The sequence below is a fragment of the Syngnathus acus genome, chromosome 6 (genome assembly GCF_901709675.1).
Source record: "Syngnathus acus chromosome 6, fSynAcu1.2, whole genome shotgun sequence".
In the NCBI taxonomy this organism is placed as follows: Eukaryota; Metazoa; Chordata; class Actinopteri; order Syngnathiformes; family Syngnathidae; genus Syngnathus; species Syngnathus acus.
The window spans coordinates 6,779,521-6,806,586 of record NC_051092.1 but is presented as its reverse complement, the minus strand read 5'-3'; the positions used below and the strand labels follow the sequence as shown (position 1 = coordinate 6,806,586).

Here is a 27,066-nt window from a genome sequence, read left to right as displayed (position 1 = left end):
CTCCGGAAATGCATTTTGACAAACTTAATTAGAGAATCTTGCTGCATAGTGTGTTTGTTGTTTACATTGTAAAGTCGTTCAAGCTTAACAAGCGTTGATATTGTGCAGAAGAAGGTTGATAGAATAGTTTTGAAGACATGAAATAGAGGAGAGGGTATAAGAGATTTAAAAGATTAGTCATTTAAACGTCATTCATTAATTTGGTTTGGACTTTTCCCCCACCTGCCGCTGCATTTTAAGACACAGGATTCTTGATTGACCACTAGATGGTGCTATTGCAACACTGTATTCCCTGCCTGTATTATATAGTGTGCAGTGTGGTTTGCTATAACATGGTTTTTACTGTCGTACATACAGCAAGTCCTTCATGAATAGTTTACAGTCATGATGTTGTTGCCTCATAAAAAGCCTAAACCTATTTGCTTTGGATCACCCGTCAATACAACAAAAAGTATGTTGCCCTGCCTGCTATTGAACGTAATATTAACTCAGCAGAGAGGATTTATATCACTATGGCGTTAGGTAGAATAAGATTTTGCTGAAATAATAACAATAATAAATGTTCCTGGAAAAGATACTGCTTGGATGGCAGAATCTGTTTCCCTAAAAGCTATGCGTACCTTTTCAGTGTTGGGGGGGTTCACAAACGTGCATGTTATCCATGCCATGGGCATTAACACAACTCTATATAAAAAATGCGCCACCATATTATTATTATTGTTATTGTTGTTATTGTTAGTTATTATTTTCTTGTGCTTCTGTGCATGTGTGTATGCGCGCATGTGCTTTAGTATTTTATATGTTGCTTCCATTCAGGTTGTCATTTTTCTTCTTTTGGGGTTACCATTAAGGATTTGTCCATATCTTGGGCTTTGTTCCCTAGATTGCATTTCAGTCTTGTAGATAGATAAATAGATAGATACTATATTGAGGTAGTCTTATTCTTTACTCAATTTTTTTGTCTGGTGTGGTATTATTTTGGTCTTGTAATGATTATTTCTGTGAAAATATCAACAAACTGAGGGGAAATAATGCCCTTTTGCGAATAAGGCGTTAAAGGCCAATATTGAAACAAAACGGGTATACTTTTATTTTGACGGGTTTATTTGATTAACTTCCTGTGACACGCTATATAATTTCTCTTAACTTGGCGGAGCCGCGGCGGTAAGGAGCGTGCCTTTCCTCCAAGGATAAATTAACGTTTAAATGCGCCTCCCAGGGTCCCGAGGATAAACATGCCGTTAGGACTTCTGTTTCAAAAATAGCTTAATGAAACTTAAAAACAACCACTCGTTCAGCGTGCGGCAGCAAAATATCGTCACCCAAAAAGCGCGGAGAAGTTGGATGGCTTTCCTCTTTTTTTCTTTTCGTTTCTTTTTTTAATCACGGTAAGATTTGTCGAGAAGCGTGTGCTGGATAACGGAATCTATCAAGATGTTGGATGAGAGAAAACGACAATTTTGCAGAAACGATTAAATATAAGAAGGCATGTTTTATCAAGTGCGTGTGCGCACGTGGGTCTACTCTGAAATTCCATATTTAAGTTTAAGTAAGGCTTTGTTGACGCCCCATCAGAGAGCGCATGGTATGAATTTGAGTTCGGAGAGCAATATCTATGTTGAATTCCTGCCAGCCATACCCAAGCCGTCCTCTTTGACAGGTTGTCACTCACCGCTCTTGCTCTGTCAATGAGGGCAAGTGACTTGGGTGTGAAAATGTGTAATTCCGTGTGTATTGTAGGACCAGGGAGAGTATGCAGATTTGAGTTTTTGCATCGAAATTAATAATATGATGTATGGCATATGATATATAAATTAGAAAACGTAAATATTATATATATATTTTTTAGCTTGATGTTCATTGGGTCTAGTTTCAAGCATTTCATTTGGCCAGTAAAATCCTAGGATGACCAGTGTATCAAATGTGTCCCTTTAAATGTCTGTCAATGTTTCATATTCCCTATAATGAATTGTTTTGCAGTTAAAACCCCTTACTCTCATTAAATGCAGGAGATTTCTGAAATTTCTCTATGTGCCTGCTTAGTACATCACCACTACCAGTGTGACATCACATGAGAGGAATCATGTTGGTTATGACACGTTGTGTTTCTTAGCAACAAACAGCATCCTTTTTTTGCGTGCTGTTCTGTGAACAAATCCATCCTAATGGACATGAGGTGTTAGGTTGTCTAAAAGCTGCATCAAATATCAGTGGGGGGGGGGGGGGTGGTTGGGTGGAAGAGTTTTAAATAAAGCGATATTTTCTCATTGTATTCGAAACTCACTACACCATGATAGATCTTGGCTTTTTGTTTGGGAGGCTTTGGCTTGGTCAGGATGTGTTGCACGCAAGATTATGGATGCACGTTGCTTCATTATATTGTAAACAATATTGCTTTAGCTTCTAGAAGGCAACGGTGACCTCCATCAGGGTCATTCTGCATGGCCACACCTGTTTTGTGGCTTTTCTCAGAAGGCATTTTTACGTAAACAATTTTATGTGGGTGGACAGATGACATCGGCATGTATTTGTGTTTTTATCATTAGGTGTTTCTTATGAGAGGAAAAAAGATACATTGTGAGGTTCAATTACCTTTTTAAACCTTACTGATAACCCATCCTGATTTCAGCTGTGGCATTTTTATATGTCTTATATTTTTGGAATATATCACACACATTGCCCATAAAAGGTTAGTCACGATTCAGACTAGGGCCACATGAGTGTTATTCCTGCATCCGAATTGTAGGCTGGTACTGTAACGACCTCACCAATGAAAACTTTATTGTATTTTACTTTTTGGGGCAGGACCATTGCTTCATGTTGTCAAAGTAAATGGTAATGTTTTGATATTGCGTGTCAGACTTACAACTTCCTCTTGGCTTTTTATGACAAACCACTGTAATGTAGGAGTTGTATGTGCCTTTCAGCATACAACATTGTATAACAAAGTAAAGCAAGAAACTTCCACAAAGCACATGGTTTCACCAAAGCAATGCATTAATAATTTTCATTGAAATAAATGTAAGTTCATTGTGAAATGATTAACTCTAGGTAAGTGGGAGCCAGTCCCAAATGTTACCCGAAGCACCTTTGTATTTAATTTAATTATTTGAACTTCCTTGTATTCCTTGAAAAGTTGTACATATATTCACAGTCACTTATTTTGATTAGTAGTTTTTCTGGCCACTAGACATTCATTTATTCATCTATCTATTTATTTATTTATATATAACAAATGAAAAAAAGATTATTGAAAATTGCCATTAAATTCAGACAAGTATAAGGAAAAAGATAGATTGGGATATACAGGTGTTTAATATGTCTGTTTTTTTTGTCAAATCTTGCGCATTAAAAGTACTAGTAGTATTGATACTTGGTATCAGTGACTACTCAAGAGTTGAGGATGCGTACTGGTATAGGTCTGAAAGAAAAAGTGGAATAAAACATACCAAATATGCAATATTAGGAGCAATCAAACCTGATGATTAATTTTAAAGGGAAACAAATATTAACTCTCAAACTGGGTCACCATCCGTATCCAGGGACATACCACCTTTACTAAGAACAACCCAGAACTTGATGGGTGATGGGTCAACCATCCCACACCAATGTCCAAACTAAATGACCTGACCTTGATTTTACTGTTATCAATGCTGGTTTAGCCGGTTTACTTTAAATTGACAAATGTATTACTAAAATGCTTCATTTTTCTTCTTCTAATCTTCAGGGTGACTATTTGTAACGATGGCTTACACTTTGGGCTCAGACATTCAGGGCCAGACACGTGGAGTAGGACCTCAACACAGTGTCACACGGGTGGAGCTTTCTGTTACTGCTGCCAATCTTCTGGACCGCGATGTAGCCTCCAAGTCAGACCCGTTTTGTGTTCTGTTCCATGAAGTGGATGGCAACTGGGTGGAGGTAAGATGGTGCTGACAGAAAGGAGGGACAATAGTTTGGTGTGGCCCAACATTTTCTGAACTAATCTCACGGCCGTCCAAACAAAAATACTGAAATAATCAAGATGTCATCTTAATTTACTCACAATTGTACTTAGTGTGAAATGAGAGCTTGTTGAATTGTGGAAAAGCTGATAAACTCGCATTATTTGAATAGAGACAGGTTTAGTCTACCTTCTGCCAGCTAAGAAGAGGATTTAGGAATTGTACTACCTTGAACTATTCATCAGAGGACTTCATAGATTATCAAATATATTTTGTAATAGTGATTTCAGTAATTTGACAAATTGAGTGAAATTGGTTAATTTCCAGGCACAACCTTGATGATATCTCAAAACACTGTAGTATGCAAATTAATATTGAGAAACGTATTGCATTTTTCAATGACAGCACTATGAAAACATACTGTATCGTGTATCACAAAAGTGAGTACATTGCTCACATTTTGTAAACACATCCGTATCTCTTTTCACGAGACAACAATGAATGAAGAAATGACACTTTGCTACAATATAGAGGATTCAGTGTATAGCTTGCATTACTGTCCCCTCCAAAAAAAACAAAAAGAAAACACAGCCATTAATGTCTAAACCAGGGGTAGGCAACTCCGGTCCCTCAGAGCCACTGTGTACATTTTAGAAGTTCCCGTCCTTCAACATACATGATTCAAATGATCAGGATCATTATCAGGGTCCTACATAGCATGCTGATTATCTGATTACAACATAAGACAAAGATAATGACATTAAAAAAAACACTCCCAATTTGAAAAATCTGACGATATCTACTGAATTCTTTCTCTGTTGTAATGTAAAGTTAGTCATGTTTTAATGTCAAATAAAGTTATTATCAGGACATGTAAACGGCAACGAGGAAAGATGGAGTAGAACAGCTAATGTCTATTCCTCCATTTTCTGTATTCTATTCTCACAAGGATCGTTAGTTTGGAGAAGCTTGGCCTAGCTGACTTAAGAAAGTGGTACCACTTGGGCTGCTTGCCTTCAATTGCATGGCCATATACAGTACACAATTTCATTCGCTTTCGCTCGGGGAGAACATGTAAAGACCACAAAGAAAGGCTTGAAGCCAAATTTGATCATCTTCACTAAAAAGGTTTTTCATATATTTATGGGGAAAGGAAGAGAACTTCCATTGTGTTTTGTTTTTTTCCCCCTGCAAAAATAATTTTCAGGCATCATTTTTGCTTTAAGACGTCTGTTGCTTCAAGGTTTATTTTTTTGCTTTAAACAACTGACCAACAAGATGCACTTGGTTTTGTGTTTGTTTCTGTGTGTGCCTGCTTGTGTGTAGGCGAGACCTTAGTAGTAGCTAGCTTACGGTCACCGGGGCATGTTGCTCTGATGTGAGATTTCCATTGGTTGCTATGGTAACACATCGAGAAACTAAATAAGCTTAGTGTCCCTGAATCGTAGTCCAAACCTTCTCTCGGGTGTTATCCACAGTGCTCACAGTTTACCATATGCAGCATTACACATGCTCTAATCCCTCCAGTTAGCTTTTGTTGTCGGCAATTTCTTTCTCCAATTGTTTTTTCCTCATTTGCCTCCCTATTTATGGATTCATGTATCTTTGTTTGGCGAGATGGAGGAGTGAGACTCATTTGTGTCCAATGGGGAAAGACAGAGGGCAGGAAAAGCTAAAAGTGTGAATGCAATCCAGAAAACAAAAACAAAAATGTGAGGAGGTGACTCTGAGGTTAAGCAGAATATAATGATAGAGTGCAGTGATAAAAGACAAGAGGAAAACACCAGGGGCAGCCAGAGACCTTTAGATGTGCAGGTGCTCAAAGTGGAAAGGAGGCACATGGAGCAAGAAACTGAAACAAGAGGAAAGAAAAAAGTTAACTCATTGTATTTTCATCTTTGTATTAGGGCTGAAAGATTTGGGGAGCGTGACCTCAGACAATACAATTCCGTGATCCTCAAAGCTGCGTTTTTTTTTCTTTTTGTTTTTTAGGCACTATTATCTCCAAGATCCCCAATCAGAAGTGGCTATGCTACTTGTGGACATGTGTCACAAACCAATTCGCTTCAAGCTGCTTTAACAAGTGTCGAATCCATGTCATGCTGTCACATCGTCCTTTCTGCTCTCCGACACTAGGCTAAGCTAACTTGCTCAACGCAATGTTTCTGGGCAGCATCTACGAGCTGCATGGTACAGATTCTCTCTAAGTACCGTATTTTCCGCACTATAAGGCGCACCGGATTACAAGGCGCACCTTCAATGAATGGCCCATTTTAAAATTTTGTCCACATATAAGGCGCACCGGATTATAAGGCGCACCTTCAATGAATAAAACTTTGTCCATATACAAGATATATACATTTGGCCCACGGGCCGGACTTTGGACACGCCTGCTGTAGTGGCTCAATATTGGTCCATAAATAAGGCGCACCTGATTATAAGGCGCACTGTCGGCTTTTGAGAAAATTGGAGGTTTTTAGGTGCGCCATATAGTGCGGAAAATACGGTAACTAAAATCAAATACACTTCTGATAAGTAGCACTATCACTAAAGGCAGACGAGTAGTAGCCTTAGCATACTAGACACCCAGCAACAAGGAAAAAACACAAGAAGATGGAGAACTTAATACTAATTGCTAAACTAATGTGACAAAAATAAGTGCTTAGGTGTACAGTACACTTTTCACGGAAGTCTGGCCAAAGCCTCCCTAGGGAGGAGAGCAACCAGCTATGACCAGAAATTTTGAAATACAAAACAAATAATATGCTCATAAAACAGAAATGAAATGAATAAAATTACTGATGCCACCATGATGAGGCGCTTATAAGGATCAATTTAACTTTGCTAAGGGACAATACAAGGTATTAAAACGGCAAGGTCAATTCCTTTTTTTTTTTTCTTGTTGTTGTATACTAAAGACATTTGGGTTTCAGATCAAAAGGTGAATATGAGACAAAATTCAGAAGTTCAGCTTTTATTTCATAGTATGCAATGTGTTAAAACTCAGGAAAGAGCAGCCTTTGTTTGAAGTCACCCACTTTTCAAGTGAGCATTGGAACAGAGATTATTAAATTTGCTTTAAATGAATAACATTCTGTATTAACTTTTGCATAAGCCTTATTTGCAATAACTGCATCAAGTCTACGACCCATTGACTTCACCAGACTGTTTGCTTTCTTCACAAATGATTGTTTTGTGTGAATGTTATATCTCTTGTATATCAAGGGCACAATTTAAAAACATTTCAATGATAGATATTGGTGGATTGCTAGAGCGTTCTCTCTTGTTTTTTCAAAGAAACACTGATTCACTGAATTTAATCTACTTCATCCCTTTGAGCGGCATTGGGCGTCCACTCCACCGGACAGGAAATCTTGATGTTAGAAGGTGGTCCACCTCGTTTTCTCCACCCACTGTATAATTGCTCCCCTACCCTCAATGAATTGATATTCATATACAGGAAATGTGTTTTTTACAGTATTAAGGGATACACTTAACAATTAAACACATTCAGTTGGATAGGGGGATAGGGATATTTATTTTCCCACCCAAAAAACTAAATATCATTAATGACAAAAAAAAAAAAAAAAAAAAAAAAGACCTCGTCTGATGATGTATAAAGACACAATGTTGCTTGAATCAGTTGTGAGTGTACACAGTCAGAGTGTTAATCATATAACAACCACAAGGGAAAATAACAGGACACTTGAAAGCACCCACACACTTCTGTCTGTTTGATGTCTGGACTATATTTGGAGGCCTTTGTTACTCACGATAGCTGTGCAATACCTGAGATTTTGGTATTGATCGATGTCAAGTAAATACTGGCCCAGTATCGTTGAAACGGATACCAAGTACTTTTAGGTTAAAAATATAGTTGTCAAGTTATGTCAATGTTTCACCCAGTTCTTGCTTAAACTTGAAAAAAAGCCTGGTTTGAAGAATGCAAAGGGACAACTCCAATCTTCATTTAGTTTTCCTTTAATTGGGTTTCAGTTCCATTTAGGTCCCAATTAAGGTTGTGATGTAGATTGTACTTCAGGTTGATAACCTTTAAACAAGTAAAGAAAATAAAGAAAGTAAAAATGAACATTTGTCTCATTGTAATTCAAAATAAACATTTGTCTATTAGTGTAATTCAAAATAAACATTTGTCTGTTCTTATAATTCAAAATAAACACTTGTCTATTCTTATAATTCACAATAAACATTTGCCTAAATTGACATACTTAAACTTTGAAACAAGTACTCAAACTTCACATTTCAACTTCATTTGACAATTCAAATCAATAAAGTTACTCAACAATCAATACAAATGTCCATTTTCATACCAGTTGCGTCTTGACCGTGAGCTGAGTGATGGTTTGGTTTTTTGTTCCAGTGCTCCCAAACATTTCTCCTTCGTTCATTTCTCCATGCCATGCAGGCTACAGGAAATATATAGGTAGTTCCAAGGCTCAAGGGTTGGACTGTTTTTGTCTGACAGTTTAATCTTTCTCTGCCCCCTGCAGTTTGGGAGATTTGGAGCTGATTCCAAGTTGGCTGTTTCTGAGTGCCTGTTTGAGTGAATGTGCCTTTCACCTCTGAGTTGACATGACAATAGTATTCGATTTAAAATTGCTTGTCCTATTAAATAACATGTTTTGTGTAATCTTTCTTGTTGATTTCTTAACCGTGCCACTTTTACTGTTGTTTTAAGTTGCAAAGTACCGTATTTTCTGGATTATAAATCGCACATGTTGCCATAAAATGTATAATAAAGACGGAAAAGACATATATAAGTCGCACTGGAGTATAAATCGCATTTTTGGGGGAAATGTATTTGATAAAATCCGACACTAAGAACAAAAATAGAATAGAGCCAACAACAGGCTGAATAATTGTACCGTATGCTAACGTTACATGACACATAAATAACAAACTGAGAACGTACCTGGTATGTTAACATAACATATTAAGAGCTATTCAGATAACTATAGCAATAAATAACATGCTAAGAAGTTTACCAAATCTTCCGTGTCACTCCAAATCACTAAATCCAATGAAATCTTCATCCTCCGTGTCACTTTTACGTAACTCCGCTAACTTCGGAGGGAGAAGATGCCGCGCTTCCTCTTCTACGTCGCTTATGTCAGACTCATCGTCAGTTGTAGTTCCAATTATTCATAGGCCTAGAGCACCCTCTTGCGGTTTATTGTGAAAATAACATGTGAAATGATCTGTTAATGTGTTAATAATTTCACACAAGTCACTCCAGAGTATAAATTGCATCCCCTGGCCAAACTATGAAAAAAACTGCGATTTATTGTCCGGAAAATACGGTAGTAGTAATCTGCCTCAGACACCTTCTCCTAGCTTGTTTTGATCCAAGTTGTTAAATAAGCTAAATAGTGCAATCTCATTTTCGACTGTTTTGGTTTCTTTTCCGATGGCTTTGTACTGTCACTCAGAGAGAACACAAAAGCAATTTTTGCTCTGCTTGCAGGTAGTTTACTTGCTTTTAACTTCCAGCGATTTTCACTCATTTTATGTTGTGCCACAATAATCAACATCAGTCATAAAACATGTTATTATAAAACCGCATCACTATACAATAGAAGCAAACAAAATAACCAATTGTTTCAAGAATATACACACGTTCTTTTTCATAGGTTTAATTAAAGTGTTCGGAATCAACAGTTCAGTTCCTCTAAATGGTATTATTACAAGTACAAAGAGCATTGTTGCATTTGGAAATGGACGGATTAATTTTTCAAGATGATTGCCTTGTTATTACTGCATACTGTTTTGATCAGGTTAGGGTTGGATGCGACACAGTTTTAAATCCAGAGTTCTAAAAGGGTTCCCACTAAAAAGCATTCTCACTTCTCCTTGTGTTTCAGCTTGGCCGGACTGAAACAGCTGTTAATAACTTGAACCCAGTTTTTGGAGTGAAGTTCCAGGTGGACTACCACTTTGAAGAGATTCAGAAGCTTCGCTTTGCCATGTTTGATGAAGACAAGTGTGCCACACAGCTCTATGAGCATGATTTCTTGGGAGAATACGTTTGCACACTTGGAGTTGTATGGATTTTACTTTTTTAGCCAGAACTTAATTTTGGACACCACTATTTCCCGTTTTAATTCATCCCATATGTGTCTCTTACACTCTTAACTAGATTGTGTCCAATAAGAAACTTCACCGCCCATTGATTTTGGCCAACGGGAAGCCTGCTGGTAAAGGATCCATTACTGTAAGAACGTGTACTTTGTTTTCAATGTTGTTATGTCTTTCCTTTTGAGACGACCATTTTGTTGATCTACAACTGGCTAGCGACCAGTTCAGGGTGTACCCCGCCTAACGCCCAAAGACTGTTGGGATAGGCTCCAGCATGCCCGCGACCCTCGTGAGGATAAGCGGTTTGGAAAATAAATGAAGTTAGTTGATGTGATGTTATTATTTGAAAAGTCCCTTCATCTTCTGTTATGCTTTAATAGATTACTGCCCAGGAGCTGTCTGACAACAGAATCATCACGTTGACACTGAGTGGACGTAAACTGGACAAGAAGGTAGATGGTTCTCCCCACCACACAAATGCGTGAGGATAAGCATTTCAGAAAATGGATGCAGGGATGGAATAGGATGCACGCTTCAGCATTTATAAATGGTGATGCCAAATGATTATAGTTTTGCATCCCAGTTAAAGTTGAAGATTTAAATCCCCCAAGCGGACCAAATGTTAGATATTCTGACTGGTTGCTGTAGAAATGCAAAATAAGCTCTTGAGCCCTATTTTGCTTCTCCAGAGTAGGAAACCGCAGACTGGGTTTCTTTATGTACATACCCAAATAGGATGTTCAACATAATCCTACCATCCATTTCCTTCCGGGTCGGGTCGCAGAGGCAGCAGCTTGAGAAGGGAAGCCCAGACTTACTTCTCTCCAGCCACTTCGACGAGCTGTTTCGGACAGATCCCAAGATGTAGTCTCTCGCGCGCATCCTTGGTCGTTCCCGCAGCCTCCTCAAACTTGGGCGTGCACTTTATCTGGGAGCCATTGAGGTGGCATCCTAGCTGGATGTTCAAATGACCTCACCTAGCTCCCCTCAACACGTAACTCTGCATGGAGGCGAATTAGAAAGTCTGCTAATTTCACAGACAAGCACAGGCCAGCGGACCTGATAGAGAGAAACCTGTGAGGCTGTGAGAGCCAACTTCAAACATGGCCAATCCAAGCAGTTCCTCTCAGTTCCACCTAATGCCGTGAGCTCGTACGTGAGTCTTGCCATGGCGGCACGCGTAAATGCGCCATGAAGTGGGAACTTGAAGATCACTGAGATGCTTTCTACAATGTTCAGAGGGTTTAATGCTCGTTGTGGTTGACACACACCTGACACTCACCACAGGTCCGTGGAGCTCCGTATCTGCCTGTTTTCTGATCAAATAAGCACAGACCTAGGACTTAGATGTGGTCTAAGAAGACCTAAATGGAAATGGACTTTGCGCCATTAAATTCTCAGTCCACCAGGCACATCTCCAACGGCATTACCTATGCTGTCCTGCCATGATCAATTTGGCGGATCCACTGATATTTGTGCCCCAACACAAATCTACTGTCCATGAAAAAAAGAGCCAATTAACCTTATAAGAAAACACCAACATAATATGTCCCTGTTCTTTGCAGGATTTTTTTGGGAAGTCAGACCCATATCTGGAATTTCACAAGCAAGGAGAAGATGACAAATGGATGCTGGTGCACAGGACAGAGGTGAGTTCAACTTTGTTCAAAAGTTTGTATGTATCAATTCACATTTGCAAAAGTGACTGAATGTTTCTGATGTGGGTGCTACTAGATATGTCTGCTACTGAATTATTTGCCACTTGTTTGTTTTTGTATCACCAAAGGTCATAAAGAACACTTTAGACCCCTCATGGAAACAATTTACTGTGCCTCTTGTTTCTCTCTGTAATGGAGATGTGGACAGAAACATCAAGGTCAGTTTCATGTCGTATGAAGATGAAGCCACATGGCTTTTTCTCTTGAACTTTCACAACACTCCAGTGGCACGCTCTGTGATTACCTGGACTTTCCATAATGCACATCTAAATGCAAAAAAACAAACCCTTAGAAGAAATGCATCATTTTGTGCAATATATTTTTTGACTTTGGCATGCATCGTTTTTTTAAATTTACATAATGCATGAGACTCTGAGGCTTTACTTTGAAATAAGCTGAATTTCTCAACTGCAAGATACTCACCTATGCATGGATTGGAATCACTGATTTATTATTCGTCCTACTCAATAACAGGTTTTGTGTTTTGACTATGATAATGATGGCGGCCATGATTTTATTGGAGAATTCCAAACAACAGTAGCCAAGATGAGTGAGGCTCAGAATTCCGTGGAGGTAATACTTTTTTTAATGATACGAACTGTAATATACAATACTATCTCATGTCATCTATTCTTTATTGGGATCCCCATTAGCTTCCACAGATGTCACTAGTCTTCCTGGAGTCCTAAAATTAATACAACAAAACTGGAATTGGTCGATAATAAAATATAAAAACAAACAACAAAATAATCAACAAATACTAAAAACAAAGCAGTCAACCAAATACAAACATTTAGGGAGGAAATCACAAAAGGATGAAATTAGAGGTGCGTACATTATAATAAATACAATGGTATTACATCCGGCCAAAAATGAAAGGAATTGATTAATGTGTGTTTTAATAACTTTTAATAAGTTAGTTCATGATGGCAAAAGAGATGTGGTTAGTTCGGATGAAAATTTAACATTTTAATTTAAACATTGGAAATAAAGTTATCTTAGAATATGGCACTGTTTTTTTTTTTTTTAAGTAAGCAAATCAAAGTCTTAGCTCTATTATGTGGCATATGCAACATTTATGATTATTGTAACAACAGTAAATTAACATTTTTATATATTGGCCATGTATATTGTAAATGCTCAAGAAAAACACTTTTCCGAAATACTGAATCAGTTAATAATAGATATAATAGATTATATAATAATAATAGATTTGGATATTGTAAATTAATTCATTGTCTTGTTCTGACCGTCATACAATACTGTAACCTACAAATCCCTCAACGATGTTGTTGATTGTACGTTTATTTGTTCGTTCAAAAGTCTATACATCAAGAAATATTTTTGGGAGTTTCTTTTTGAACAGAACATGCAGTGGATTTCCTGCAATATTAAGAACTTGCTGAGTTCATCAAACCAGGTGATCATAATGGCTATACGTTCAAGTCATATCATGTACGTATATATTGCAACAGACATTTAGACGCATATTATTTTCCCATCCTCTTGAATGTGTCATACTGATCAATTTTGATCAATGAAATAGATTCAAATCTTGTATGAATGCTTAGAATTCCACATGGTTACCAATACCATGGTGATAACAAATTGTCAGGGCCACAGAAACATACTCTATAGCGTGACCATCTACAGTTTCGAAATAAAACCAGCCCACCGTTTATTATTATTATTTTTTTCCCTTTCTCTTATTAAAGCAGTCGATGGTAGCCAGTAGGTCTCGAGGTTCTTCCGCTCCTCAGTGAAATACACAAGACTACACTCATTAAAGTCACTCCAGTTTCACACTAGCTCAAATGTTCAGCCAGCTATCTCACACCGCACATCATCACAGAAGCGTCTCCACCATCTGTCTCAATAACTGTTTACGTGCCCAGCTTTTGTTCTTCATCACTTTTTTTCTCTCCGTTCCATCCACCATGTGTCCACTTAAAGTCTCTGAGGTTGTGTCATGTTTAACTTGCCATGATTGATTGCTTTTTAGCTTGTGGGACATAGTGTCTTCAATGACCATGTGATATATCTGCAACATGTTAATAGAAGGTATTCAAAGATTGTATGATCACCAATAAATTGTGGAGGTTTTCTGTTGATCGAATCTTGCATAGCAGTTCCAGAAGTGGCTGCGAGCAAAAAAGCATGCCTATCCAAGTGCCTTTATTCAACCCTCAATAATATTCTAAGATTTGAATTACAATTATACGTTGAGCAACGATATCAATATGACCACTTCAAATTCCACCAAGATGATAAGACTGTTTTGATTGGAACAATTGGAGAGATACTATGTTTTTAACATCATCCAACCATCCAGTTCTAATTTTGCTTATCTTGTTCAAGTTTGCAGAGTACTTAAACCTATTCCAGCTGACTTTGGGCAAAGGCAGACTAGTCAAGTCGGATTTATTTATATAGCCCTTAATCCAGACCACTTTCTGAACTGATCTCCAGTCAGTCAAAGGACCAGTCGCATTCACAATGATTGAGCCCAAGACTGAACCCAAGACTGCTGCACCATAGTCAGGCGAATGTACCGCCATCAGTGACTCCATTTAATAATACTATATTGTGGTCGTAAAACGGTACTACGTATATTAATATTTGGTAGTGTCTTTTTTTTCTCTCTCAAGTACCACCTAAATTAACCAAAATTAGTTTTGCCCAAGTAACTCAAATTCATACACTGGATGTTAATTATGTAAAGAATATGCTGCATGCTTTAATTAAAAGTTTAATTTAGAATTAATGTAGAAATCATGCCCATGTTGTTTGGTTACTTGTTTACTAATAGACCCTGCAGTAATTTGTCCTTGCTCTGTGGTGTGTGCCATGCTTTATAGTGTAATCATAGACTTATATACAGTAAAACTGGACTAAGGATTGACAGTTTGTGGCTGGCCAGAGGGCAGTCATCATACGTTGCTACTGTTGCTGACGAATTTCATTTCTTTTTCTTTTCCCCCACTGAAAATGCATGTTTTACACCAGGGTCCCTATCTGGAGTAAGAGAATCTCTCACAGAACAAACATCACTGTTTGTATTGACCAGTGGTCTTCAATCCTGATCCTCAGGGGCGGGCTGGGGTGCCTGGTGGTTTTCAATGTCTCCCTGTTTGTTATGTCTCCCTGCTGCATCACACGATCATTATCCAGCTTTTGCAGACCATGCTGATTATATGTTCACTTGAATCAGGTGAGTTGCAGCAGGGAGACATTTAAAAGGGAGACTTTTTTTTTTTCAACTGCTAATGATGAATTCGCCATCCGCTGTGTGTATGTGTCAGTGTTTATGTCTGTGTGTGTGTGTGCAACAAAGCAGCCACATGACTTGTTCTCCCACTGAGCCTGTTCACATGTGCCAATGGTGTGTGTTTAAAAAGAGCTCACGAGAAAAGACCGGCTAGATGGGGGATGGAGAAGAATAAGAGGAGCTTTTGAGATGCAAAGTCTTTTGATGAAACTTCCAGTCACATTACAGGGCATTGACTACGGACTCACTGATTTCCTCCAAGCATTTGGTGTTTGATGCTTTAAAAAAAACTGCTTTATCAGCTACAATTAAATCTGCATTAATTTGTACTCCTGCCTTCATATTGATATTTTCCAAATTCATTTTGTCTCTAAATCTTTGCCAGGTGGAATTCGAATGCATCAACCCAAAGAAACAAAAGAAGAAAAAGAATTATAAAAATTCTGGAGTTATTATCCTCAAATCATGTAAGGTAAGAATGAATGCCGAGCTATAGTTTGTTCTTGTCAATAAACGGCAAGAAAGAAGTGCAGCTATGCACTCAGACTAACTTGGATTATTTAGAAAGGAAAAACAAAGCAAAAAATCAACACCAACAAATGTAACAAATTAAAGTGTCAATGTTTTGAGATTACATAAAATCAGTCATAATAGTTTGTTTCCCTGCTAATTTTATTCACGTGCCTGTAGATGTACCGCTTCAGGCCGGTAATTGTCTTTGTTGGCTGATTGACCGGATTCATTTGACTAATTGTAATGGTGACCCCAAAGCAGATTTTATAGGAATAAGAGACACGAAAAGGAGCATGAACAGACAAAAACTAAACTGAATAGATCATGACAGTAACAACCAAAACGTGTCATTTGTGTATTCCTGCAACCGGACTAGTGACAATGATATAAAACAAAAATGTTATCTCTTACATGATGTCTTGTGTTGGAAAAATATGGGTTGTATTGTCATTTTACAACACAATGTGGGGGTTGAAAAGAAGAAAATAAATGTGGACTATGCTGTATTTTATGTACTGTATAATTTATTTTAGTCTTTGACTCTTGTGTCTTCAGATTACAAGGGACTACACTTTCCTGGATTACATACTTGGAGGATGCCAACTCATGTTTACTGTGAGTTTGACAGCAATACATTTCGTAATTCAGAGCAGTTGTCACTGGTCATACTGTATGAAACAGCGTCGCAGAACAGCCGACAGTACAACTGAATTATTACTCTGGTCACCAGCACATTTAAATCAGAAATAGTATCTCTGACACTGATTTTAAAAAAAAATCATCTTTATTTAGAGCACATCAGGTTTTTGAGATATCTTTTCAGCACCTGCTAGCCCAATATAAATATTGTATTAATTATTGTAATATATAGCTATGACCTTTCGGAAATAATCCATAGATGGATGGATGGATGGATGGATGGATGGATGGATGGATGGATGGATGGATGGATGGATGGATGGATAGATAGATAGATAGATAGATAGATAGATAGATAGATAGATAGATAGATAGATAGATAGATAGATAGATAGATAGATAGATAGATAGATAGATAGATAGATAGATAGATAGATAGATTACACTGATGTGCTAGAGAAAAAATATGGGCAGATTGGAAATAGTAGCCTAAAACCTCTAGTAAAGTTGCAATCTGATCTAAATGCCATTTTAGTGAACACAAAATACAGTATGGAAAGAGTTGCCAGTCTGTGATGGTGTTTTTAAATATTGTCCATCCTCCTCATGTCGCAAATACGCATAATATATCTTACTCTCAGTGATGTACACATCCTCCCTCCTGGCACACTGTAAGCAATTCACAAACTTCAAATAGTCTCCTTCTCATACTGGCCTTGAATCACACATATTTCCGAACTGTATTAAGCACAAGTATTAGATGCAATTCCCCACACCTTCAATCTCATCACACCTTTCCTGCCAAATCACACTGCTATAGACACGCAAAGACTCATACTGAATTTCATGATCATATCATCATATAGTACACGGCCCATGTATTTGCATCGATGTCGCAGACAAAGTCGTGCACATGTAGACACTCACATGCAGATTGAGCTCTTCTGCGGTGTTCAATCAGACTTAGAATGACTCTAATCCTAATCTCTAGGAAGAAAACGCTCCTTTTCTCAGGGCTGTGGGGCTTTAGGGAACAGCAACATTTCTCGGGAACACTCCCAACACAGAGGTTTGCTACTGCGGATGGTCTGCTTGGTTACTGAGAATTTGCATTCGTTTATATTGAATGATATACAATGACCTGGTCAAAAATGTAGAATGCATTGGGCAACAGAAAAATAAGATGAATTTCAAAATCTTGTTTGGGAATTTAAAAAAAAAGTGATCAGAAAAGGCTGAAATGGTTTGAAAAATGTAGGAATAAGAGGACAATGATAATAAAATGGGGGGAGCATTTATTTGGAAGAAATTGAAAATAAAATGCAGACAAACTACCAAGCAACGACATACAAAAAGCAAGGAAATAAAGAAGGAAGGAAGAAATGAAACAAGAAAGCCAGAAAGCAAGTGAACAAGGAAATGAGAAGCAAGGTAACAAGGAAGAATGGAAGAATCAAGGGAACAAGCAAACTAGGAGGCAAGAAAATGAGGAAGGTTGGAAACAAGTAAGATTTAAAGAAGCGAGGACACTAGGATGGAAGGAAGCAAGTCAACAAGAAATAAGGAAATGAGGACGGATGGAAGAAGCAAGGAAACTCCAAGTATGCAAGGAAGGAAGTGAGCCAGGAAACTTGTAAGCAAGGAAGAAAGGAAATAAAGAAGGTTGGAAGAAGCCAAGAAACTAAGAAGAAATGAAGCAAGGAATATAGGAAGTAAAGAAACAAAGAATGATGGGAGAAGCAGGGAGAATATTATGCACGGAATGAAGGAATCCAAGAAATAAGAAAACTAGGAAGCAGGGAAGGAATCAAACAAGGAATGTTGGAAGAAGCAAGGAAACTAGGAAAGAAGGAAGCAAAGAAAGATGAACAAAATTAAAAAACTCAGCGCAGCCTTCGGAATGCTATACTCCATAATTGGAATACGTACTGCGCTACATTTTCTAGCAATTGTTTGTAGAATGGGAATGTTATGTTTAGTGTATTGTGTATTAACTATTACAAATAGCTTAGGGCTAGAAATCATTTGGAAACAGAATGTTGTCATCTCCCACTGACACTGAATTCACAGTTATCAAAGTAATAATGTCTAGCACCAGAGATCACTGAAGGAAAATGCCATAATAGCTTGTGAAATTTCATATTTTAGCATCATCAAAATAATTCCCCAGATGGCACTGATACGTACTATGTGTAATGGAAATATCAAAATACACTTTTGTATGTCGGTAAGCATTCAGGTATGCACATGGGAAATGGTTGCAAATACTTTTTTAACCGGCATTACATACCAAAATAATCCCTTTATTATGATTTGTAATTTAAGATCCATTCTTAAATGGCTTTTTTTGTTTTTAAAAATAAATGGAAATTTGTGCACACTTATGTACATAATGTTTAATTCAGAGCTGGTTGAGTGTACTCATCAGCACACAAACTGTTAAATATTGCCTGTGGATAAACTTGTCACTGTGCATTTACATCTAGGCACATTTGTTGAGTGCGTGTGTTTGGGGGGGAGTTCCTTGAATTCACATGTGATATATGTTATCACATTGTCACTCTGTTATCGTCAGTGTCAAGAACGCCCTTGTGCTGTCATTGCCATTCTTACAAATGGCAGGCTTACTATTTATAGTATTTTTTGCTCGTTGTTAAAATGTACGGAACTAGAGAGCATCATTGATTTTTAAGACTGGATTCACACTTGTGGTTCAAGTAACACAATTCAAATGTTGTTGCTTTCTAGCGACAATTCAGATGTGTCCTAGCAGCGTAAATGGAATTGACCTTGTACAAATGTGGATGCAGTGATAGTCCAAAATCATACGTCAGTGCCATATTGGATGTTTCAATTTGGAGCAATCGTTGAAGATGCCTTTATTCATTTGCTGCTTTGAGAATGTATCAAGTGATTTCCACTCAAAACCAGATCTCGTAACATTAAGACAGAACAATAACTTTTGATTGTATTTGGTCATTCTAATGTCCTTTTGCAAATGGAATCTACTTTAAATTGACTACTTTTTAAAAAAAATCTTTGTCATACCCTTACTGAGTTTTTGTATTGTCCCAAAATATGCATATTATTATTATTTTTTTTTAGCAATATTCATTATTAAACAAATCACATTATTTCTGTGGTTGACTTTGTACTAGGCATCAAAGTGTGAACTTTCAGGTTTATTGCTGGGTCAAATGATGAACTTTCTGCACCAACGTCAAGGATGCTGTAGAGTAAAAATACGTCCCATCGGTTCCTTCTGAAGCTCAACCCATTTACTGGTGGAATATAAGTAAGGGGTGCTATTGGGATTGAGCCGTTGTACTTTATGACCTTCCTGGGCCACCACGTCACTCTTCAAGGGACTGGAACGCTCTCATTCAAGGTGGATACTGACACCAGAATCACACACCAATCGCAGCAGGGCTACAGCAGGGTTTCATAGCTGTCATGGCGGATGAAAACATACTTTGACAACTTCAGATCTTGGGGGGAATGTCGAACTGGGGAAGGCAGTGTTGTCATGTCTGAATGAGAAGAAAATGTCCGGAAAGTTGATTGAGAGGCTGCTGATGGGGGAGTTGCAACGGTTGGATGAAACTCCCCCGGGACACGTAGAGACTGACTGTCCACAAGCTCAGCGGACAAGGCCAGGAGATCCTCCTCGGGGATAAAGCCAAGGCCTAGCATAATCCAGAAGCCCAGTCGCTGCCTGGGAAACCAGCCTTTATGTCCCAATGAAACCACTCATAAAGTCCATGGCTCTTTTGGTTGTGCACCATAGCATGGTTTTTGGATTAGGTTCCACACCTGCTTCAAATTCGCTTCTGTTTTTCTATACGCTGACGCCGACCTTTTGAAAATCTGTCTCAGAGAATGAATGATTTGACTTGTTTTTTGTTTTTCAATAGGTTGGTATCGACTTCACAGCATCCAACGGGAATCCTCGAGAGCCTTCTTCCCTCCATTACATTAACCCACTGGGAAGCAATGAGTATCTTGCTGCTATTTTAGCTGTTGGACAAATCATACAGGACTATGACACGTGAGTATCTCATGAGGACAGCTACAAAATCGATTGAGATTTCTGACAGAATCTGGATCATGTTTTTAACATGGCAAGGATCAACTATGGTACTAAACACACTTCTTAAATGACTGTTTCCATGAAAACGGCCTGAAGTCTGAAAGCCAACAATCTCTTGGTAACTACCATAGTGTCATGATAACTCATCTTTTAATCTGTTGTCATGGTTTATTCCTCAGTGACAAAATGTTTCCTGCTTTGGGATTTGGAGCCCAACTCCCACCTGACTGGAAGGTAAATGTTTTTGATGGCATGGTTGTACACACTTTAGGTGTGTGTGCTCTATAGATACGTTTGTTTCATCATTATCATCATCTACTATAACAGCAGTGTCATGTGCAAACATAAAACCAAAACTGTAAGCCATATACTTGCATATTCAAATTGTGCAATTGTCAACCCATCTGTGTTGCCATGGCGCTGTGCTGATGAAAAGGACAAAAGAAAGAAGAGCTCACACACACACACATGCACGCACGATGAGAGTGATACTATGCGGGAAATGGAGCGGGTTTAGGGAAAAAAAATGCAGAATATTTATTGTGAATTGAGTTTGTCTTGTGTTTTTAGGTGTCACATGAATTTGCAATCAACTTTAACCCCACAAATCCATTCTGCTCAGGTATGGAATGATGCTGTTGGTTGGTTGATGATTTTTTTTTTTCTCGTTGAGTTAAGCGATAAGTGCACCATCCAATCAAAGCATGAAGGCCACTCAGACACACAATGGTAATTCAAGCCAATTCAAGTAAAGAAAATGTGCTTTTGCAAGAAAATAAATGTCCAGTATTTTATTGATATTGTCAGCCATTCATGCCTATAGGCATTTGAAGTCCATCGGAAAGGTACCTTTTATCTTGGTTCCGTCATAAAGCTACATCATGAGTATGATATATGTGGCCATAGTGAGTCACATATTGTTCACGTAACGTCTTGTTGTGGCCAGGTGTCCTCAAATAACTGTAAAAATTGTATCAAGAAATTAATTAATATGTTTTGTATTCCCGATTAGGTGTGGAAGGTATTGCACAGGCTTACTCAGCCTGTCTCCCCCACATCCGTTTTTACGGGCCAACAAACTTTGCTCCTATTATAAACCACGTAGCCCGTTTTGCAGCCCAAGCCCTGCAACAAGAAAAAGCGGCGGTAAGTGAGAATGCAAACATTTCAATTCCATAAATGTATACAAGATTCAAAATCATGTAAATAGATAAATAAATAAATAGAAGAGAACAAGGAGGGAACAAATACTTGCTTTAAGAAAGCCAAAACATATTGTGCGCCTTATATTGTGCTTTTGTCATAACTGCTGGCTTGATTTATACCAGATTTTTTTGAGAATTGGACGTAACATAAAATGTAAAGCCTATTTGTGTGTGTTGTTATAGCTGGGTCAAAGGCTGTCAGTTGTACACCAAGCAACGTGTCCGAAACACAAACAAATTGCAATTGGCGACTGACCAACACAGACGTAATGACCATCCTGTATTTTTTGCAACAAAATATATTTTTCATACTATTTTTCATAGTACATCTTGACATTACTATATACCGGTAGTCACAAAAACATAACTGTGCATGTTATATATGATCATTTCTCAGGCATTTCGATTCGCTGTAAAGCTCTTGCAACTTGTTTGTTTGTTTGTTTTATTTCAGTGTTTATTTGTTTTGTTTTAGTAGTAGTAGGCACGGAATAAAATACTCTGGATCCAGATAGTTTTTATGTAGACTTCCTTAAAAAATGTATCTAGCGGATTGTCTTTGTTAATGCAACTAATTGACTAAACAAAATTTAGTACATTCAACACACCATTTTCTTCAGCGTTTGGTACTGACATGCCTGGATCTGACTTAAATGTTTTTTGTTATTGTTGTGAATCATCCTGATACACTATGGTAATTTGATTGGCCATTACATTTGTAATTTTGTGAGGCCATTCACCTGTGATTCAGATTTGGAATCACACCCAAACTGGTTGCAGACTGTCGGCACCTCGCAAAACAAGTTGCAGAACCACCCACACTGCACGACGCGACTCAAGTGTTAAGTAGCATTCGGCCGCGTAGCTCGATAAGGGGCTGGTTCAAATCAATGTATCAATATTCCAATCCTTCAGTTCGAATGAGCCAACCTGTCGCTTTGTGCAAATACTCGTCATACTACCACAAACACACACCCTCAAGCTGGCGTTCCAAGCAGTTTGCATGTGTGTTTGTCTGTGATATCAAGTCCATCATTGAATTCAGTCAGCATCTGTTTTCAAAACCTCGACTCATTTCATAAAATAGTCTTGTGTTAATAATGGTAATATCCTATAAATATAAATTGCGGACCCAGAGCGTGAGTAATGTGTTGAAGTATAGTTTGCCAGGGGAGCACATTTAGGTTAGTTTTTTTAATCATGGGAGTTGGAGTGCACAGAAGGCTTGCAGCAATGTGAGGGCCAAAAACACATTACACACACGCACACACACGCAAACAAACAAACACATGCGATAACAAAGGCAATATGTACTTTATCTGCACAGTCTATTTGACTGAAATTAGTTCTTCAATGTTAATATTTCAGTTTTATACTGAAGCTAAATTCCCCTTTTTTAGGATTTCTCCTAGGTTTGTTTTCTCTCTCATTTACTGCCACCATCATTTCTTTGCAGGAACAGATGGTGTGGTCTGAGAAGCTCAACTTGCTGTAGTGCTTTCATTTCATTTTTCCTCGTTACTAAATTGTTGTGTGACTCTCTCATCCTAATTGTACGTATTCTGTTCCCCATATTCACTCCTAACAATTTTGGGTAGGGTACGTCCTGCAGGATTTACAGTTGCAGCTACAGATTTGTTTTTGATAAACGTTTCCACAACGAAAGCGCGATGCTCACTGGTCCAATTTATGTTACCAACTGAAACGAAACAAAATAACATTATTGGAAAATGAAATTAAACAAAACGAAACAAAATAACATTATTCAAAAACGAAACGAAAATGAAATTAAACAAAACGAAACACAACAAAATATGTACTTTTAGAAAAAATAAAAAACGTTTTGGTTTCTTTAATTTATTTGCATTTTATTAAACCGACAAATGTGTCAGATCATTTTGCCGGACTCTGGAGGATATCTTAGTCATCAGAAATGTAATTGACCATTTTAGTGCACAACATGCATCAATGTTTCTCTTTCTTTCCCAATGTTTCCCTCTACCGCCTTTCTCTCTGTGCAGCAGTACTTCACTCTCCTCATTATAACAGACGGTGTCATCAGCGACATGGATGAGACACGTCATTCAATTGTTCAGGCGTCCAAGCTGCCCATGTCCATCATCATTATCGGTGTGGGAAATGCGGACTTTGCCGCCATGGAGTTTTTAGATGGAGACGCCAGTGTGTTGAGGTCCAACACAGGCGAGGAGGCTGTTCGCGACATTGTCCAGTTTGTCCCCTTTAGAGATTTTCGTAATGTGAGTAGTCACTTCAGTCTGAGGACTAAAACAGCTACATGGTCTACATAACCAGTTCCTGGTAGAGGTTCTGTATCATAGGATTGTGCCCAATGCAACACATGCTGATGAAACAGAGGAGCATCAAAACTCAGCTCCAATCAGTTTGGATTTCTAATTAATATCCCAAGTGAGAACCTTTATCTGTTTCAGGGACTTGCATAATATTTTTAAATACTACAGATAACATGATTAATTTTCATGTAAGTGCTTAAAGAAAGTACTGTGGAGACTTGCGATACAAGTTTAATCCCGCATTCACTCGTACTCAAAACATGTAAATCTCAAATCATCTTTCCCCAATGAAATGAATGAAAATGTCCTTAATCTGTTCCAGCCCCCCCCCCCCCCGAAAATAAGACAAATAGCACAAGTCTTCAAAATTCGATTTTGCAGAAACTATTATAACTACTATAGACCTACTTTTTGAAGGACCAAAAGCCAAAATTAAAAATGTCAGTCAGTATTAGCTACGCTTCACTGAGTCATTGCCGTTTGGCGTATTCCAACAAGTAATATGAAACTGATGTTATTACAACATAGTTCAGTGCAATGGTGTTTGTTGTTCAATGGGTGGGTAAAGTTGTCAGCCCCAAGTTGTGCAGCGCATCACTGAACAATTTGCCAATGAAGCTCATGAGGCTACGGTTGGCTCGTGACTCCATCTTCCAAGTTCAACGGGCGATACGATGAGATGTAGGCATAATTTAGAGGTTAGATAAAGTGAGATACAAACATATGCTTGTGAACAGGCAACACTTCAAGGCTGCAGTGAATGTTGCCGTAGCAACGTCGTCATTGAAACCAGGCATTATTTAAAGATGCTCAAAGAAAAGCACGGAAAACTTTGTGAAGGACTTTGGATTTGACCCATAGAATCTTCATCCTACCACCTTTTAAGTTTTTATTTGAAAGTGCCTACCCCTTTTCCCAACAGTTTGCAGTGATGTGTAACTGTTCTACTGTATCATACACTGACAACTGTTTCCTTGATGGAGGCCAAAATATTACAAAGTGCTTTCACTGTACACAACTACCCATAAGGAGGTACAACTGTTCCTTGTAATTCTTTGACAAAACACAAATTAGACTGTACTGGTGAAAGTAAGTGAGCGTAACAGTGCCCTTTATTCGGTGCATTCACAACTCTCGACATTAGAGTCGTCAAACTGACAGCATGAACAAAAAAGTCATGAAACGATGACAACCAAGTTGGAGTTCTTAAATTGAATCGTACCCCATTTATCAAATTGCCTTGTATTACGATACGCATGAGTTAGCTTCTCCCTACATCCCCAAAATTTGCATGTAGTACTCCCAAATACAGACAAATTGTCACACTCCCTTGTCACTGAGTCAGAATTTAATAGAATAGAATAGAATGCCCTTTATTGTCATTTTACAATGCAATTGTACAACGAAATTGGAGAGCTTCTCCTTTTCCAGTGCAGTGAGAATGTAGAAAAAAGAAATCCCCAAAAATAAACATTACAAAAATTAAGCCACCATAGCTACATGGAAGGTAGGGTAGTAAATCAATCTACCATCAGCTACATGCAAGAGTAATTTGGAATATCAATAGAATAGTCTGGGTGTGTTATTCTCTCGTTTGTGTCATTCTTTGGTGCATTCAAACACACGACATGTGAAAATTGACAGTACAATTCTGGAACCCAAAAAACACAAATAACGTGAATCCTTTGTCTGTCACCCCCAAAATGTACATCCCATGTAAGGTGAAGCCATGCAACTGTTGAATCCAATTAAAACTCACTAATGCTGTTATTAAAAAGCCCATAAATATTTCATGTGTATAATATCCACTATGGCAACATCACTATCATTTGTATCGTAATTCTCATGTATGTATTTCTGTTGTTTAGAAGTTGACTGGAATGTGTCATTTCTCTCCTTCACTCAGGCGCCAAAGGAGACCCTCGCCAAGTGTGTCCTGGCAGAGCTGCCTCAACAGGTCACTCAGTACTTTAAACAGCGGAATCTTCCACCCATCAACCCTGCGCCAGAGTGAGATGACAGCTCACATTGTAAAATAGCTTTTCTGTTCACAACAGGCAGTGCAAATTGAAAGTACGTGACCGCCGTGGACGAATACCTCATATGTGGAAGACATCCTTGTCATCATTTTAGTATTTTTTTTTCTGCTTTAAACGACAGCTCAGTAGATAATTCAGGATGAATCAATCAGTTTTTCAAGAACTGTGATACAAAGCCACATATTTAACAACAGTCATATTCAAGAGAAGCAAATTTTTATTGTTGAGGATGTCTGGTTCGCTTTTTGCACGTGTCTTGTGATATCGTGTGATTCTTACAACGTTGTGGTGTTCAGTCTGCTTGGCTGAAATCAGTATCAGTGGTCGTACGGCTTGTTTTCAGGTAGCAGTCAGATTGAAGAAGGCTGATTTATGGTGGACCCAACCCAGTCATTCCCCAATTTGCAGGTAGAGAAAGCATTCAATGCGAATGGAAGGAGGCAAAAAAAACACACGGCAACTGTGTGATGCTGCTCTTCAATATGGGACCATTTTCCCAGATCTGTGTTACAGCTTTGGCTCATCCAGCATGTTGCCAGTCACTGTTTACAAATGAACAAAGACCATAAAATGCATGGTTTTTTTTTTTCATTATGTGCTACAGATTTTGTAAATACTGTAATGAAACGAGAATTTTGTCATACCTTGAAAGTGTCATTATGTGCACGAGCTGTTTGTGATATGCATACAGTATTAGATTGTATATGATGTAATAGGTATTGATAAGCTCCAGTAAATATTTTTATTGTATTATGCAGTGCAGACTTGTGTAGTTATACAATCATGAAATGCATATTGCAGTGTCTCTGTACTAAATGTGGTGCTCTTCATTTTGTAAAGTTGTGTCTGTCAGCACTCAGGTTAATAAACATAACTGTTCTCGATATCAGTTTCTCATTGAGTTCACTGTGTGCCATTGTTTTTGTATGAAAAACATGTTTCTTTTTTTAATGGGTGTGGCTATGGTCTTAAAACCTCTTAAAAAGATTCACAAAATGACAACACATTTGGCAGCCACATCAAAAAGATGAACCCCGCCCCCCAAAACAAATAAACTAAACCCCAGCTTGTTTTAAAATTGCAATTTCTGGGCAATGTTGAAAACTTTCAAGATTCATCAGACCTGTCTTAAATGCTAACATTATGAGCTGTCATCATAGCCTGAAACGTTTTGGTGATTCTTAAGTGAAGGTGGGGGACGCCAAAAAAATTACAATGTACCCTATCGGTAGGATACATTAA

The 27,066-nt window shown here is 38.1% G+C and overlaps 1 protein-coding gene across 1 annotated transcript; it reads left to right on the top strand.

Moving 5' to 3' along the window:
- Window positions 1-1,145: 1,145 nt before the first annotated feature.
- Window positions 1,146-26,710, top strand: cpne2 (copine II). Its single transcript, XM_037254588.1, has 16 exons — window positions 1,146-1,388; window positions 3,728-3,921; window positions 9,827-10,006; window positions 10,102-10,176; window positions 10,421-10,492; window positions 11,606-11,689; window positions 11,827-11,916; window positions 12,233-12,331; window positions 15,412-15,498; window positions 16,095-16,154; window positions 20,093-20,226; window positions 20,448-20,502; window positions 20,839-20,890; window positions 21,281-21,414; window positions 23,495-23,731; window positions 25,692-26,710. Exons 2-16 carry the CDS (start codon window positions 3,745-3,747, stop codon window positions 25,797-25,799), a joined length of 1,644 nt encoding a protein of 547 aa, XP_037110483.1. The 5' UTR covers window positions 1,146-1,388; window positions 3,728-3,744; the 3' UTR covers window positions 25,800-26,710.
- Window positions 26,711-27,066: the final 356 nt, after the last annotated feature.

Coding starts and splice junctions, on each gene's coding strand:
- cpne2 (XM_037254588.1), top strand. CDS start 3,745: ATGGCTTACACTTTGGGCTCAGACATTCAGGGCCAGACACGTGGAGTA. Junction 10,177..10,420: donor CTGGTAAAGGATCCATTACT/GTAAGAACGTGT, acceptor ATGCTTTAATAG/ATTACTGCCCAGGAGCTGTC. Junction 20,503..20,838: donor AACTCCCACCTGACTGGAAG/GTAAATGTTTTT, acceptor TTGTGTTTTTAG/GTGTCACATGAATTTGCAAT.